The 19,124-nt window shown below is 34.5% G+C and overlaps 1 protein-coding gene across 4 annotated transcripts in view; it reads right to left on the minus strand.

The window, feature by feature from the left end:
- Vstm2a (V-set and transmembrane domain containing 2A) overlaps positions 1–19,124 on the minus strand; it is a 78,074-nt gene that overhangs the window by 30,019 nt on the left and 28,931 nt on the right. For 2 of the 4 annotated variants that reach the window (XM_078039723.1, XM_078039722.1), the window contains one exon: positions 9,580–16,721. The exons of 1 other annotated variant lie outside the window; for it this stretch is intronic. In XM_078039723.1, coding sequence (XP_077895849.1) covers positions 16,594–16,721 — 128 coding nt within the window. In that variant the 3' untranslated portion in view covers positions 9,580–16,593. Of the gene's footprint in view, positions 1–7,888; positions 8,363–9,579; positions 16,722–19,124 lie in introns of those variants that run through there. One more of the 4 variants, XM_078039724.1, reaches the window with a different exon arrangement.

A 19,124-nucleotide genomic window follows, 5' to 3' on the forward strand; every position in this document is an offset into this window, starting at 1 on the left:
CCTGGCAACATTGGGATCAATCGTTTTTCTTCAATGTGCTTTAAGTGTTCTTTCTCCACCATTCCCTTGAGGACTGAGCTTTGTCATCCTTTGGATCAATGCTTAATGGACCTTCCATGGCTTTTGACAAAAATCTCTTCCTCTCTCCCTTTCCACACTTGACACTTTCAGAATTCTCATCTTCCCTACGTGTTTGATTATCCCTGGGACCAGATGAAGTCTAAATCTTCTAGATACTCCTTCGTCACCCATACTCTTCCATGGTCTAGAGTCAACAAAATTCTCCAGCCTCACCTTCCACTTTTAACTTTTTTATGTAACTGCAAGTTGTTTTCCCCCAAAACCTTCTTGGATGGTAGATGTTTTCTTTTTACACTCCTACAATTGATCCTGGAGTTAAGGGAGTTGGCTGTGGCAGATTGTGTTTTCTAAGATGACCGCATGGTGATGTGTCCCATCCATATGCTCTTCTTACAATAAGACATTTGCACGCCTTCATTTGAAGTGTGGGTTCTATGTTTCCTTCCCTTGAAATTAGATGGAATATAATAGTAACTGCTCAATCACCAGAATGGGGCACTGATATTGCCACATGACTTACAAGGCTGGGCAATAAAAGGCAACACAGCTTTCACCTAGCTTGCTTTATTTTAGGGTGCTTGCCCTGGGAACCCAGTTATCATGTTGTGTGGCAGCTCATGTGTGGGTACTGCAGTTGGCTCATTAGGCTCACATATAATAGCCAGTGTCCAGAAAATAAATGGTATTTCGATTATTCCTGTCCCTCAGGGTTTGCGTTTTCTAGATGGGGCTCCAACCCTAGAGATAAGCTGTCCCTTCTGTGCCTTTTATGAATTACTGATGCACAGGAACTATGAGAGGAAATAAACGATTATTGTTGTTTTATGTTTTGAATTAATTTGTTATGCAACAATAAATAACTAATAGAGGTCCTTAGTGTTTCCCATTACTGTTTCCAAATCATTATCCCTACCTTCTTCAATACTAAGTTCTTTGCAATTCATGTTCTTAGACTGTATCACACATTACTTTTCATTCTTGCTTTTCCTTATTGGATATTTTAGCTTTGTATATGTCACTTTCTATATTAACATTTCACTATGCATACAATTTGGTTATGTCAATATAAATTCATAGAAAATATGTCTAATACCCGGATGATTCCTTTTCTCAAGCTTGCCTTTTCCAATGAGCATGCCCACCATTAGTTTCAGCCACCTAGGTTTTTAACTTCAGGGTTGTTGTCACTCATGATCATTGAAACCCTTTCATAACCTCAATTTCAAATATTCCATTCTTTGACCACGGCTTAAAGTCATTGCAATTTGCCATCTCTGTTCCAATTTCATTTATTCCATAGACCATTGATGAATTGACCTGCAACCCTGTCTTTATCCTTCAAGTCTCACTTCCTTTCAGTCCTAGATTATAGACCCTGGTCCTTCACTGCATTCATTGTCATATCCCTTGCCACTCTTTTTCTTTATTCCTGGCAGAGACCTTCACCTGGTTAATTCCAGTTCTCCATGTACTATCCACCTATACTCAAGAACAGAAAAACATGCCCTGATACTGAGTGGACTCTCCTTCAATTCATGATCATTGTACCTAGAAGAGTTTGGGTACCAATAATATAACATGTTCCTAATTTTTTCAGACTCCCACTCTTCTGAAGTCTCCTTTTAATCTCCAAAATGTCTTGCTTTTCATTCTCAAGTAATGCTTTTTAAAATTTCCATTTCTATAAAAAATGTATATATTAAATGAAAACTTTCACAGCTCCCACCATTCTACCTGTGTGTGTACACACATTCTGCCTTGCCTTATTTACTTTGATTCTCTTTGGTCCTAAAACCAGCTTCTCTGCTTATGTAGAGACTTATTCTCTTTCTAATTCAAGTACACCCTTGAATCATCTCTCTTTTGTATCACTACATTTCCTTTTCTATTCAACCATTTCCATCATCATACCTTTGTACATAAAAATGAAAACCTTAAAAAAGGCTCTCTTGACTCCATGTTCCCCTCCAGGTGTCCTGTTTTTCAGCCTATGCTTTAGAAAAAAATTTTTGAAAATGTTTCCTGTACTTCATCTCTCTATTTTACATCCTCTCATATCTTCTTGAGCCCACAGTGGTAAGCAATCACTGCTGCCATTCTACCATGACCTCTCTCAGCAAGGTCATCTGTGATTTCCATGTGGCTAACACCAGTGAAGATTTCCACATGCGACAACTTGCTCTCCTGCCCCTTTTTAAACAGTAATTCCCTGGCTTCTGGGAATTACTTAATTCCCAGATCAATCATCCATGCCAAGGTATTTCTGGTACTATAGAATCTCATGGAAGAAAGTGATGTCAGTTCTTCTGGGGAATTATTGATGAGAAGTCATTCTTCATGAATATAATTTATATTCATTCATGTAAATGGAAGAGATGAAAAGGCATCACTTATTTTTGCTTTCTCTAAAGCTCCTTTTCTCCCACTTTTCCATTTAGGAGTTTTAAAATTCTCCTGTTTATTTTAGTACCAAGGAATTTTTGTGGTCAGCAAAGTTTCTGTTTTGTTTTGTCTATGTAATTTTTGTTTTGTTTTATAAGAATTTAAAGTGGGTATGTCATAGATAGTGGTTTCTAATTGGATAGAAGGATGTGCCTTAAAGTGCTGTAGATAAAGTGATCTCCTGGACAGCAGTAACCTGATCCTGGCATTTATTTACACATGCCACATTTCTTTCCATGAAAGATTTATGGCAGTTTACAGAGAAAACTAAAATTCAAGAAGATAATAAATGTCAAAAGTGAAAGTTACATAAAAGATAATATACCAAAGATAGAGACATAAAATGGTACCAAAAATGAAGCAAAGTTTAATGAACTGGGTCAGCCACTAATTTTTTAGCAGACAACACAAAATGAAAAATCTATCAATTATATAATTCTGTGTCCATGAGTGAAAAGTCAACTAAATTTTCAGAAGGTGTAAAACTAATTTTTTATGACCACCAAAGAGGACTTCCTCTCGGGAGTCATCACTGCATGCTGAACACAAAATTATTGTTGACAGCATCATTTACATAAGTTCTATTAATGTGTTCACAGCTTCTTTATTTTTTTTTTCATACTGACACTCATTAAATGAGCACATGCTGTCAGACTAAAGTGAAGTAGAATAAGCATAAGAATTCTGTGGGCAGTGTGACATGGCCCAGGTATCCTGTTCTCTGATTTCCTTTTACTTAGAGATGAAGAGTTATTTTCAGGGGAAGTTAGAAATCCTTCCTCTGATTCATGGATTATTCCCACAAAGCTATTGGTGAGGATTAGGTATTGATGAACTTAAGGTTGTGTGTCCTGAATTATGGCTGGGGAGAACCTAGTCTATGTCTCTCAGTGTTCCAATCACATGATATAGCAGATAATGGCTTGTGGGTACAGTTGATATTCTCTTTGGAAAACTAGAGATTAATAAGGCTTCTGCCTAAATGGTAACACACCTCCAACCATTTCAAAACCTCTGTCCTGTATATAGGTGTGGGTAGTACTTAGCAAGGTCATCTGTGATCTCCAGGTAGCCAACTTCAGTGATGATTATTCACAAGGAGCCTGGCTCATTGAGTAAGACCTTATGCCAAGGAATCTAATATCCAATAATGTTCACATAGATTATTGGGTCCATGGCAAATTAAATATTTACTAAAAATATTTTAATATTATGATATTTAATATTTAATAATATGCAAGATTTTAATATTATGAAAGCTTAGGATGTTTTAGGGCATTCAAGATGGCTCCAAGTTAAAGTGGGTATCTTTTTGGTTTTCGAGTTTAAAAGTGCCCGAAATGTTTTCATCATCTCATGTTCCATTTCTATTTTCAGATATATGTAAAGCAGTTGTTGCTGATATGTATTTGTAATACTTGCATCTTTTAGATCCTTGTTCAATTAAACAAATCACCAGTGCATAACAAACAGCCTCCAATCACATAAAACCACTCCTGCCTTGTTAAAATCTCATTTGTTATAAGAACTCTTAAAAACATAAGGTGCCTCCAAGGAAAAATTATTACTACTCATATTGCCACTGGAAATAATGTTCCCTATAAATCAATACCAGGAGGCATGGTTCTTATTAAAAATGGATTCACAGGTCAATTGCTAATTTCCAATTGACATCATAATTTAGTAAGACATACCATGCCTTTATTGTGGCTAGTGATCACATTTAGAAAGAGTAGGGGTTATTTTTGTCAGGGTCTGTTAGAAGTAATTTGCAGTAGAAAATAAAATAGAAAAAGCTTTCAGATAGGTGTGTGTGTGTGTGTGTGTGTGTGTGTGTGTGTGAGAGAGAGAGAGAGAGAGAGAGAGAGAGAGAGAGAGAGAGAGAGAGAGAGAGAGAGACTGAGGTTGAAATCAAACTATGGGAGAATTAGGCCAAGTTCAGTAGAAAGCATGTTTCTGCAAAGGAAGGTGAGTCTTCTGAACTTAGTAAAGTCTAGAGAGGATTGCAAAAAGGGCTGAAGCATGCGATTCAAGTTTCTGACCTTAGGAATTTAGGAGCAGTGACATAATAGCCCACCAGTTTTGGTTCAAGACCATTGTTTCACAGACTAATGTATAGTTAGTCTCATGGGAGGTCTGGTTAAAATGCAGATTTTTAATTCAAGGCTGCTATGGTTTTGAATTTCAAACAAACCAACGAATATGCTACTAAACTAAAGAACACATTTAAGTAGAAAGGTTCCTGTCTATTTATCTCATTTTCATTCAAGATAGCTATATCCTTTGTCCACTGGAGTTACCACTGTGTATAAGAACATCATTAGGAAGGTATGGAGGTATGAGGCTGCTTATTTTTTATTGTCTTCTGCTTTTTTTTGCCTAAATGAGAAAACTAGTTAACATCTCTGGAAAACTTATTATATAACAAGTGTTACTCTAATTAAGACACCATTATTACATTTTATTTAAGAAATATTTTCTTTAAAATTCACAATGGTCCTATGATGCAGGTCCTATTATATCCCTAGTTTATGGAGAAAGATGCTATAAGACTTCCTTAGTACAGATGGTCAATGGTGAGGTCTGGACTGATCCCAAAGTGAGTCTGCCTGAGTCTATGCTCACGGCATGTGTTCTTGGTGAAAACTGCCTCAGAGATGGGTAGTTCAGACTCACATTAATTGCACAATCTTGAAAGCATCATGTATAGTTTACTTCCTTATAAGGTTGGCTTATATGTCCTGCTCATCTAAATATTATTGCTTGTTTTACCTTTTTACTACCTCTGGTTTAAAAACATTGTCTACTATAATCTCCCTGATATTTAAATACATCTACTATCTATCTATCTATCTATCATCTATCTATCTATATAATATATACACACACACATATCAGACAATATAGAAATGCAAGTAAAGGAACACAGAAGCCCTTAATAAAAATAATGCATATGTGTTGGGTTGTTAATATAATAAAGTCATTAAAAGTGTCTACTTGTATGTTTATGAGAATCAGGTAAATTTATATAAGTAAATATTTCATAAATGTGCCTGAGACATTGCATTTAACATTAACTATCATTGTCAAATATTGCTTACAATTTTATGTTTTAATAATTTTCAAAATATTTTTCTCTGATGTTGCAAATGCAGTCTTCTTATACATCTAAATAATGTTTTGACTATATAATCATTAAACTGATCTGTTTATTGTGTTTTCCATATTTGGATTTGGTTGTCTTGAAGTAGACTACCAGAAGTGGTTACAATGATTTTTGCCTTTATATATTATTAAACTTATTTTAAAAGTACCAGTGACATATATACCTAATTGATTTTTATGAAATAGATGAATCTTCTTTATTAAATTCCACTATTTGGGGTTCATTTATTTTTAATTTATCTATGCATGAGTTTGTTTTTTTTTAAATCTGAACTAATAGAGGTATATTAAGTAAGACTTATTTGCTATCAGGATACATGGATTGATTTCTGCCCTTTTGACATCCACTCTGGACTTTAGTGAATTCCCATCTTCAATCTGTAACTACTATATACAAGCAAAGCCTCTAATATCCACAAATTAATCTAGTGAGGTTCTGCTGAATTGAAAAGCTATCATTCTCCAATGCTATTTGGCTTGTTTATTGACACTGAAAAGGTGGTGGCATAGATGAAAAACCACAGTTCTCCGATTGCTTGGGCATCGGACCTCTTCCCGTCTTCCCTGACCTAGTCTCTGATTGAGGTGTATATTTATCTGCCACTTCACAAGCAGCCACAACTCAGGGGAGGTCTGGTTTCTCTTTCCTGGAAGACACAGCTGTTGTAATCTATGAGCTGTAATTTAGAGGGCAAGAGGGTTGCTCTGTTCTGAGTGTGGGAGACCGCAGAGAACAATTCTAAATCCAGCTCCTTTGAGGTTGCAATTAACATAAAATCCTTGCAAATTCTGGCAATACACTAGCTGTCAATTTTAGCTTTTAAAACTGGCATGAATTTCTATCATTCTTCATAGGTGTTATTTTGGAATTTTCTAATGAGACTTCAGTTTAATCTAGGCTTTTACTCAAAACCATAGGCATTGTACTTTTAGGAAAAACATTTCTAAGAATCCTTAAATACTCTAATCATTTGCAAATTTTCTACTTCTTTGGGTGTCAAAAAGGCTATTTTAATTGCACATTGAGAAGGCTTAAATCAGCATCAGTTTAATGCAAACTTTAACTGGGTCCCTTAGGGACTGTGTGATATTTTGATCATAGTTTGAAAAAATGTTGGGTCCCAAAGAGCTTTCATTATTTGCTATGGTAACTCAGGTAGTAAGAGGTTAAATTTGATATTTCTCATCCTAGTGCTCTTCAACTGTCTTCCATGCGAAGATAATAAAATGACACATCTCATTTTTTATTAGACTTCAGAAACTTCTTTACATACATTACCTTATTTGCTTCTGACAGCCACCACATGAGATAGTCAGGGTAGTACTATGATTTCCACTGACAGGTGAGGAAATTGGGGGCCAGGAAGGTTAAGTGGCTCATTGCAGCCATGCTCCTGTAGTGAAAGATGTCATTTTTTGTGTGGAAAGGATCATGGGATAGGGGAATGACACCTACTTAGGAAGCAGCATCTTAGTCCTGTCTTCTCCTATCTTCCGTACTGTCTTGGCCATGTCACTTATATTCCCTGAGGTTTGTGTCATTAAATGAGACACCTAAAATGAAACACAACAAGTCACAGGAACCCCACAAATACAGCTCATGAGAATCATGTGAAACTTAGGATGAGAGAAGAGTGGGGAAGACAGGCGAGGGTTGTATCCGGCCAACAAAGAATGATCAAAATGAAGCAGAAAGGGAACTTTCATTATTATGTGTATTCCTCTGCTTTGTTGAAATATTTATCTGCACATATAATTGATCAAAGACCTAAGATATATTGATGAAGAATACATGGAACTTATTGTCTTGGACATGATGATCTTTTCCCATAGTATCTGTCATTTCTTTGAAGAGAATTGACTAAGCAGAGGGCAAAGAAAAGATACTAAAAATAGACTGAGGGTTGAGCTCGGAGGATTGAGTGATGTGTTTCTGGGTTGTATCACTGATGGCAACTTGTAGTGTATTGGAGGGTGATCACTAGGGTCTTATTTAGACCAGAGAGTATTTAGGAAGAAGCAGTGTGGGATGGAGCTGAGATAATAGTGTGAGGCCATGACTTGGAGAATACTGTTTATGCAATTTATACTCTGAATAAATGAGGGACTCTGAAAAGTGCTGAGCAGAATTATATGATGCATTTATTATGTGCATTCACAGGTTTTTGAATAGATTCAAAAGATAAATGACTTTTTAAAAATTGAAACCTCTTGCATTATATGGTTTGTATGTGGCTATAATGGTGTACATACACTTAATAGATGCTTACAATACTCTATAGATATTATGAAGGACATGTAGAATAATGCCTTGTGATTACAGTTTGTGAAACTTTTCAATGCTGTATTCTCTGCTTTATATTCTGGGGATAACAGCACTGGATCTGAAAGTAAATAGATTATTTCCAATTCTGATTTTTTTCTGAGAAATTAGTGGTGACACTAGTAATGTTATCTCTGTTCTCTTACTAGCAACTAATTAGCATTAGATATTAAATTAGAGATTTTTGATGGAATTCTTTCCTATATTGCTTTATGATTGGTCTCACAGCTGTCTTTGTTGTTGTTCATAGCCAAGAGCACATGCCTATCTTTGCAATTTTCTTTTTTCCCAATGGCATTGCACACATTCTTCTCAAATTTATGAGAGTTCCTTTTTTCACCCTTCCACTTCCTGAAAGAGGATGAAAGAGAAGGAAAAAAGATGATCAAATTAATATGTAACAAAATGATGAATCACTACCTCTATAGTTAGGTATAATTTTTGAAGCTTGTATAAATCATTTTCATTCCCTACCCCCAATCACGGATAATAAAATGCAAGGATGCAGCACAATAGACATATAAAATGATGTGACAATGCTATCTATTCCAACTATGCTGTTCTTATAAAAAAGGGACCAGGTATGTGTTAGTGCTGAGGATTCTGCACAGCTGCTGCCAATTTAAAAATGAACTAAGGCTCTTATTAAAATTTTTAGGCATTCTTGTCTTAGTACATTGAAATATGCTAGGCATAACAGTCTTATCCATAACTATCACTGAAGCAAATGCATATATAAAACAGATTGCATGAAGTACTAGAAAAAATGAACTCAGTTTCAAGACAACTGATGTTGCATCTAATGTTTTCTGATTTTTAAGAAATTTTACATATAAATTAAATAATAAGAGTCCGACTATATATATGATTTCTTAAAATCTGTGGGATGACAAAAGCTGATGGTGTGTGTAAAAAATCAGAATACTGAGCACTCCCTCAATGCTTAGATATTAAGTTTAGATATTTTCATACACTCAACCAATAAATCTTACTTCTTTCCTCTTATTTTATTTTTCATTTTTACTTTCTCTTTCTTCATTTACATGCATGCATGTATTACTACTTCAGGCAAGATCTTATATTACTAGAGATGCATAGTTATACCTTATAGGACCTTATGAAATGTACCACTGATTTCTACCCACAAACCTGATTCATATTTTCAAACTTTTGAGTTTGAGATAAAGTAGAATGAAATCTTGTAACAAGTAAATTTCTAACTATGCATGGGGTGTAAAATAACCACAATGTTGGGTTTTAAAGGCTTGTTTATTCCATTATAGTTTTCTTTGCATAATCATCATAATTATGACATTTTAATAGTATAGGTTTTAATATATATTTTAATATATATTTTGCATCTTGGTGTGTGAAGATTTAATTATTATTTGTCTTGAATTTTAGCCTGAATTGTGACGACTTTGTAACATTGGCATTGGACATTAAAGACATATTGATATCACAATGATTGTTATAACCCTATTCCAACCTGAATCACAATCAAACTCAATGGTTAGTGTCTCAATTTTCTTTTAAAGCACAGCGAATTTTAAAGCATTTGAGTCACCTTAAAAAAGTTCATAGACTTTATTGTTTTAGAGCAATTTTGTTTACAGAGAATTGAGCATACAGTACATGAGCTGGTACAACTTTTTCTCCCACTTAGCTTTCTCCCGGAGTGTACATTTATAACAATTGATGAATGAATACTTTTTACATCACTCTGTCTTGTACAGCTCTGTGTATTTTGACATATGCACAATGTCCTGTATTTACCGTTACAATGTAATACAGCATAGTTACACTGCATTAACATTCTTTTGTACTTTCCCCACTTCTTCTTTCTCTCATTCTCAGGAATCTCTGGCAAGCACAAAACCTTCTACTGTCTCTGTGGTTTTACTTTTCCAGAATATCCTATGGTTGAAATTATACAGTTTTTAGCCTTTTCGGACTTACTTCTTTCACTGAGCAATATGCATTTTTAAGTTTCCTCAATCTTTTTCTGAGTTGGTAACTCATTTCTTTTTAAAATAGGTCTTATCTTTTAGAGCATTTTAGGTTTACAGAAAATCTAAGCAAAAGTACAGTTTCCATACACCCATTGCCTCAAAATATGCCTAGCCTGCCCCCCCCCATTAACACCCCCTACTGAAGTGGTGCATGTGTCAAAATCAATGAACCTATATTGATGCATCATTATCACTCAAAGTCCTTACTTTACCTTGGAGTTACTTCTTGGTGCTGTGTAAGAGTACTGTGTTTGGGATTGAGGTCTCTGATAGCTTCATGACGGTGACATGCTTGGTGGCTAAGGGGGTTTCTTTGCAAACACACAGAATGCCTGGCTGATAGGAAGTTTCTGTGCAAAGACACAGAATGCCTGGCTCCTGAGAAAACTGCAAAGACACAGAATGCCTAACTGCTGTAGCAATGTCTTTCATGAAGAGGCTCTGTGTTAAAAGAGTCTCATCAGCCTCCACCTTGATCTCAGGCACAGATCTCAAGAGAATAAAGGAACTCTTGTTAACAACCACAATGTTTCACTGCGCCTATAACAGTAACAGTAACTTCATACAATGGACTTTCTTGAGAGCTACATAAAGCTCCTAACTTGCACATTGCAACTTAGTATGTAACTGAGGGATAAGATAAGCTGCATGATCTTGGGAAGTCTGTAAGTTGCCTAGTGATGCAATGAACAATATGTATTAATGATGCCTATGACCTAAAGTAACCTATGGGTATAAATAAAGCTAGCAGTTCAGGGGAGCAGCTTTTGTTTTTGCCTCTGCACTTTGCTTCTGTCTTGTTTTTATTTTCCTTACAGTGCTGTACATTTTATTGAGCTTTGCAAACATATAATGACATATACTCACCATATAGAGTCATTCAGAGTAGTTCCACTATGCTAAAATCCTGTGTGTTCCACTTATTTATCCCTTTCTATCCTCAACCCTTGGTAAATTCTGACCTTCTATTTTTTTCCTGGGTTACTGGGGATTGAACCCAGGGGTACTCTACTACTGAGTTATACCCCTATAATTTTTATATTTTATTTTGTATAGGGTCTTGCTAAGTTACCCAGGCTGGCCTTGAACTTGTGGTCCTCCTGCCTCAGTCTCCTGAGTCACTGTGATTACAGATATGTGGCAAGAAGCATTGGAACCTCTGATCTTTTTATTGTCTCCATAGTTCTGCTTTTTTTCAGAATGCCATGCAGTTCGAATTATACAATATGTGGCATCTTTAATTTAATAATATGCATTTAAATTTCTCCCATAGTTTTCATGGCTTGATAGCTCATATCTTTTTAGTGCTGAATAATATCCCATTGTCTGAATGTACCAAAGTATATGCAGCTACGGTTTATTTCTTCACCTACTGAAAGATGTCATGTTTCCAATTTTAATAATTATGAATAAAACTGCTATGATCATCTCTGTGCATGGTTTTGAGTGAATGAAGATTTTCAACACATCTAGCTAAACACCAGGGAACACTATTGCTAGATCATATAATGAATATATGTAAGATTTTATATTAAAAAACTGCCTTCTAAAGCGGTCCAATACCATTTGCCTCCCATCAGCAAGGAATGAGAATCCTGTTGCTCCATACCTTCCTAAACACTAGGTGCTGTTGGTATTTTCAATTTAGATATTCCTATAGATGTGTGGTGGTTTCAATTTTATATTACCTAAATGGTGACTTCTGGCATGTAGGAAAGTGAAAAAAATGTTGTCTGAAAATAGTTTGAATTTTATCTCTGGGTTGGTCACCTGTTGTTTTGTTTTGTTTTGTTTTTGTTTTGTAGAATTTGGAGGAACTTAAAAAAATACCTTAAAGTTAAAAAATTGTAAAGCTATTTCTCTCTCACTTGAATTATTTGTTCAATTATTGTCTAAATATTAGCACACTCTGCCATTTTTTGTTGTTGTAAGACACAATGGTACTTTTGAAAATTTTTGGTAATGGTATGGTTTGAAAGCTTCCCCAAATTTCATACACTAGAAATGTAATTCCCCAAACTCATACGTTGAAGGTATTTGGAAGTGGAACCTTTGGAGTTAACTGAGTCATGAAGTTCTTGTCCTCAGAAATGAAATAACCTTTCAGGGATCAATGTTTTCATGGGTTATCAAGGGAATGTACAGCTGTATTATAAGTGAGTTTTTTTTTGCCAAAATTAATAACAAAGGCAATTATTGTGTTTGGAAATGCATGACTTTGAGAAGGATTGTTATAAAGACTCATCCTGGAACATGATATGGTTTTCCAATGATTAATCTTTTCTTTCAGTAATTTTTGTTTGTTTTCTTCATTTAGGTCCAGCATATTTCTTGATATTGTTATTCTTATTTAATTTATGTGTGTAGGTTCTTACTGTGAATGCATTTTCATTTACATTACATTTTTTTCTAACTAACATTGAGAAAAATGTTGCTTTTGTATATTATTTTATCTTTCACCTTCTTCTAGTCAATTACTAGTCCTAAATTACATCAGTTTATCTTGTTATTCTTTTCACATTTAGTTATATTACTTTGAAATTATAATAATAATATATTCTTTATAGTTTTTGTTTCTTATTTCTGTCTTTTGTACTGGCTAGAGAAGTATTAAATATTAAAAAACAATAGCTGAGATTGTAGACTTGTTTCTAAGCTTCATGAAAATGTTTAAGGGTTTAACTGTTAATAGTATGGTTTATTATCTAGAGTTGTGTTATTTTACCTTATTTCATCTTATCCTAAAATAATACACATGTTTGAGCTCAACATTGGGGACTTTGTTTCCTAGGAAGGTATGCTTCTCCAAGTGAAAAAAAAAGTTTCATTGAATTGGAAGTTGAGATTACTACCTGTCTATTTGAGGTTTCATGCCACTGAATCTATTACAGATTTTTACAACATGTACATTATATTCTTGCATAAATTTTGGTGCTCATTTCTTGCTATATCATACAAATTTCTACTTATTTCTTGAGTCTATCCTTCAGAGATTTGCCTATTTTATTATTAGTTGTTCAAACTACTTTCTCTTGTATTTGCTCTTTAAAGCTTTTCTATTATGTAATTCACTACTTTGTCTTTATTATTTCTTCTTAACTTTTGATTCTTTAAATGCAAAATTTTACCTTTTTGGGTTAAAATGTTTATGATTTCTTTTGTTTGATATTAAGACACTTAGAATACCCATTTTTCTAAAATTCAGATATATATATGTGCAAAGCATTAATCTTTGTCTTGTCCAGTAGGCTGTTAAGCATACCACAGATTGGATGATTCAACCAATAAGCATTGATCTCTCACTATTCTGGAAGGCTGGGATGTCCAACATCTGTGAGGACTTGCTTCCTGGTTTATAGATGGCTCTTTTATTGCTGTGTCCTCAAATGTAAAAAATAGAAGAAAAATTTCTCTGAAGTTTTCGGCATAAGGTCACTAATCCAATTGATGGGGGCTTCACCCTCATACCTAATCACTACCAATTATATCACTTTTAAATATTATCATATTGGAGTTACAACTTCAACACACGAATTTAGGGGTAACAAAATCATGCAATCCACCACACTTTGCATTAGGAACTCTTACAGTCCATATCTGCCTTACCACTTCAATATGTTCAACTGATATAGTTTTCCTTGCTTATTAAGTTTTTAAATAAATATGCTAGGTACTGATTTTGGACTATTATATATGTTGAAATGATTGTTTTTCTTTAGTTCATCTTTTGATATTGAATTTTTACCTACATAAAATGTTTTTGTATACACTCTTTTTTCATCAATATTTTACTTTGCTGATTTCCTCCCCCCATAAAGTCAATAACTTATTCCAAGGATAAAAAAAAATTTATAAAAAAAATTCCCCAGACAGTTGGAATGCTATAATGTTCATTTTCTACCTTATGTACATATGTATGTATATATAAATGTGTATATATACAATTTTGATTGCTGAGGATCCATTAAATATTTCAAGTCACATTTTATATATCCTCTAAATATCTTTAAAAAGAAGACTTTTTTGGCTGCATTGTAATTCTAGGTCAAATTTAACAAAGAGAACAAATTCCTCATGATACAATAAGGTGGGCTGTCTGAGAACTGACTGTGTAACAGGAATAGGAAATCACAGTGTGACCTGTTTGTGAAAATTATCTGTACCTTCAGAGTCATCTTAAGTACTTTATGACTTCTATTTGAGAATGGACTGTTGTCATATACCTGAATTTATGGATTACACTAAGTCTCAACAGGTTGTATAATTGCATGGTGTCCCATCTTTATTTACATTCTACCAAGGGAAAATGGTAAGCTGCTTATGAAATCCTATGAGTTACTTGCCAAAAGGTATAATTTTCCTAAAAAATTTAGAGATCTTCATAGCAATTTTCCTATAAAGATTTTCAATAGGACCTATAGAAAATTCTTAAATGAACAAGATATTTTGAACTCCTTTGGACCTACAAGATTATACTGGTCAAAGTGAAGAGCTACTTTTATTATGGCTTGGGCCAGATAAAAGCCTCTTTCTCCCTGGTTTGCACTGAATCCTGGCAAACTTTCAGAACTTTCAATAAATAAATCAGACAGCATACCTGACTGTAGTACATGTTGTTTCCAAAATCCAGGCAGACCCATAAAACAAGTATCTTCGTTAGTGGTATATGGGGTAAGATGTCACATTTTTATCCTTTAGGAAGGAATCTTCTAGCATACTTCAGATGCTGATTCAATTATTGCATTTGCTTACAAAGGGAATCCTAGTCTATGCATTCCCTTATGGCTTTCATCAATTATGGCTTTAAGATTCAATCCATAAATCTATAAATAGTCCCAGTTTGTTTGTTTACATTGCTTTTTATTCTTCTCATTTGTGAATATACCATTTGTTTATATATTCTCCTATAAATTATTATTTATGTTCTTTCTAATTAATGAATTATTAAATGCTTCTAAGACCATTTTTTGTGTAGGAAATAGATATGGGCATCATTGTTCTGTTCTTCACTTCTGATTATAAAGGCAAAATATCTAATCATAGATAAATGTTGAATTTCATCAATATCTTTATTTCATTCATTGAGATATGTGTATACTTTTTTTCTCTGTAAATAGTTATTGCATCAGGAACTCTCACAGTCCATATCTGCCTTACCACTTCAATATGTTCAAGCACATTTCCAGCTGTCAATGTCTGCAGTTTTTTTCCCCGAAGACTGTCTTGGAAGCTGCAGAAGGCAACTCTGTACCTGTACAAGGCAGGCTTAAAGTACCCAGAAATGAAACTCCAAATACCAGCTACCTTCAACCAATGACTCACAGAAACTTGTATTTCAATATTCCAGGTTCTTTTCTTTGGTTGGATATAAGTCTGATGTGTCTGTTTAATACTATTTGCAGAAAGCACACCGTGTTTTTCTAATTCACTGACAGTTTGTAAAAGACTGGAATTAGTACTCCATGAATGTTTAAAATATATGTTTGAAGTCATCAGTGGCTCATGTTTATAGTTTATCTTCCATCTTGTAGAAAATAGATATTACTGAGACTCTAAAGTGATTCCCCCTCCCCCCTCATTTCCAGCTCCTGTTAGTAGGTTTTTCTGAGGGCTGCCCAGGAAGACTGCTTGTGTCTTAGACCAATGGAGTCACTGCAACTTTGAGATAAGGTGATAAAGGAGTACTTTTATCCCTGCCAAGTATAGAAAAAAAATCCTCCTTAAAAATTCTAATTGCAATAAGTATAAAGTTACCCAATTATTAACTGCATGACAGATGCTGCAAACTCAGCTAATTTGCTCCAGTAAGTAACCCACATTGGGACTAGCAGCTACAATTGTACACAGCACGTAATTATGCTTATGATTTTCCAGTCTCAAAATTCAGCAGCCTTCTGTACCATCAAAAAAAAAGAGGTAAATGATTCATCCATTTTGATAATATCATTACTTCTCCATTTCCTCCAGGATAAGTCATTGCTTTTTATTGACTATTTTTGTAAAGAGGAGAAACTTCAAGGCCCTTCTTAGAACTATTGCTGTTACCTCACAGGGCAGAGAAGCAGTAGGTGAATTCCTTCCATCTCTAAAACTGTGCATTTCAACTTTTTTTTAGGAGTTGGGGAATAATTAAAAGTGGGTATGGTGGTCTCATTGAATATACAGTGACTCATAAACTAATCACTTGTCACCTAGTTCTTTGGCTATGGCACCCAGGGACATAGTTTTAATTTTGAGCTATTGTTTGAGGACAGAGGGGTGGGTATTTCCCTTTCTCTGATATTCTCTAAAAGGCTTCAATTATGGGGAGAATAGGAGTAATATTCCCACTATGTCTGTGAAATATACTTGGTGGGACCATTGCTCTCCTCCATGAGGAGTTCTAAGAAGTGGCTATGCTACTGGACATGAATGAGGTGTGCAACTTTATTAGGGTGGCTTAAAACTGCTTTGAAGTAATGGAGGATTTTTCTTATAAGATTATACAAATCAAATGTAAATTCAAGGTTGTAATTCCTTCCTAAAGACTCCATAATCAATCTCTCAGATAAGTGATTAAACACTATGACTTTAATAAATACTGCTACTTCTCTGGGTACTGGGGACAGGTATGGAAGTGGACTTACATGGTTGTGTTTGGTTTACTCTCCAATGTATTTCCCAAAGTTTTGAAGAAAATGCTGCCTTATCAGTTGTAACTAAGGATTTTACAAAACAGAGAGGAGGCTCAGATAAGGATAAACTAAAAAACAAAGATACAAACCTAAAACAAATCACAAAGACCACATACATTAAAAATACCCTCATTGTTTCCTTAACCCCAACAATGAATCAGAGCCACTTTAGTAGAGGACAAAAGATGCATTCTTTTTTTCTTCTTTGGTTCCCCCTTGACTTTCAAGTTTCTAATAATGTAAGAGTTTAGAACTGAAATTATTGTGCCATGTTACATAGTTTCTTTTAATATGTTTATCGTTTGTATTATACTTTGGAATAAAATACACCTATAGTATTTTCTTCAAACTATGTGTTGTAAAATCATTTTACTTTTTTTTTTTTGACAAGCATGGACAGAAAAAAAAAACAGAATGAAATAAAAAATAATAGAATTCATTGCATGCACAATATAATGATAAGTATTTTTTGTGATGCTTTTGTTTCTTTTCATATACAGTAAGATACAATAAAACACTCCACCATTCTTTAGATTTAACACAATTTTAAATCTCATATGGTAGACAGTTTACAGTATGTATATTTACTTTTAAATTTATATTTGATTCCTGTCTCAGTTGGGTCATATAGGCAAATATGATTTTCAAGAAGATACATACATGTTATTTTTTTCTGAACTTGTCTACCTCAGGATGATTTTAGTTCTTTAACAATGGAAATGTAACTTTTCATAACCCTTTTCATGAAGACACTGTGCCCTTATGGTGCCCTTTCATCCATTGACTTCTGGGAATTATACTGTGGATAACTCTAAGCTGTCATTTTCTCATTTTTAAAATAATGTGTGTGTGTATGTGTGTGTTCATGCTGTAGAATTTTTTCTTTTCTCTCTGCTTTTAAAATACTCCAATTAAATAGATATTTTAATTGATTTTTATTTTTAAATGTTTTAATTTAATATTAATCTTCTTGATTAATTTTTAACAAATGTCTAGGAGTAAGTCTCTTTTCTTTTGATCTGTCTGCCTTTTCCATTTATATAAAGAGGAATTTCTTCCAAGAACCCCAGTGGATGTCTAAAATAATGGATAGTATCAAACCCTATATATAATGCACTTTCCCTGCACATACATTTCTGTGATAAAGTTGAAAATGCTCACCTTTTTACTTAAAGAATTATTTTTATGCTGGGTGGTGCATGCCTGTAATCCCAGTGACTGGGGAAGCTGAGGCAGGAAGACTGCACCTCAAAGCCTTCCTTAGCAACTTAGTGAAGCCCTAAGACACTTAGCAAGATCCTGTTTCAAAATAAAAACTAAAAAGATCTGGGTATCAGGCTCAGTGGTTTAGCACCTCTGGCTTCAATTCCCAGTGCAAAGAAAGATAAAAAAAAGAACACCTCCAAAGAAAAATAATTTATGACTTCTCTTTTTTGTACATGAATTGCCAGCATGATTATTCTTGTTCTTTGGAGCCACTATTAAGTAAAATAAAGGTTGTTTCAGCACAGCATTGTGATACCATGGCAGTCCACCTGATAACTGAGATTGCTGCTTAGGGACTAACGGACAAGTAGTATATCCAGTGTGGATATGCTGGACAAAGGGATGATTCACATCCCAATGTTAGAGTTAGAGTTCATCATACTATTCAAAACAACCTTCAATCTAAAACTTAGAAATTATTTTTGGAATTTTCCATTTAATATTTTAGATGGTGGCTGATAATAGGTAACTGAAACCAGAGGAAAACAAAACCACAAATAAGGGGGTACTACTGTACTCATGCTTTTATTTCAAATTACATTTTCAATTATTGCAATTACACACTCAAATTATTCATCTATCTGTTCAATTTCTTCCTTTGCTCCTCAAAATTATCAATTGTAAATTAGCATTAAGATGTTGAGTGAGTCTCTCATGCCTCCTGTATCCATGCAGTATCAATTCAACAGTATGACCTATCTGAAAGACTCAGTGCTGTTTGCAAAAGAGTCTGGTTAAACAAGTTGAACTTCATGAGAGGTCAGACTCCAGAAAGAGGCAGTGACCCTGATTTCAGAATAGGAGTTCACACTGGAAGTTCACAAACTCTTCCAGGACCCTGTTTGCTCTCCTTGGCTCAGTATTGCCTGGTGTTTTCTTGCCCAATCTTATCCTCCACTTGTGTGCTCTTGTCCTCAGTGCAGTCCCTGAACAAGCCTGGGTGGACTTTGCTTCAAGGAGTTTTGCACAAGCTGCTCTCTTTCCCTGAAACTCCTTCTTCCAGATTCTCTCTGGACTGGATTCATATTTAAAGTATGTTTAAATGCCACCTCTACAGAGAAGCCTCCTCTGACCTTCTGGTCACACCCCTTTGCACCATCCTCAGGTGTTAGAATTTCTTGCTTTTGAATGTTATCTGTCTGACACTCCTTAGATATAGGA

Source organism: Ictidomys tridecemlineatus, chromosome 2, assembly GCF_052094955.1.
Source record: "Ictidomys tridecemlineatus isolate mIctTri1 chromosome 2, mIctTri1.hap1, whole genome shotgun sequence".
NCBI lineage: Eukaryota > Metazoa > Chordata > Mammalia > Rodentia > Sciuridae > Ictidomys > Ictidomys tridecemlineatus.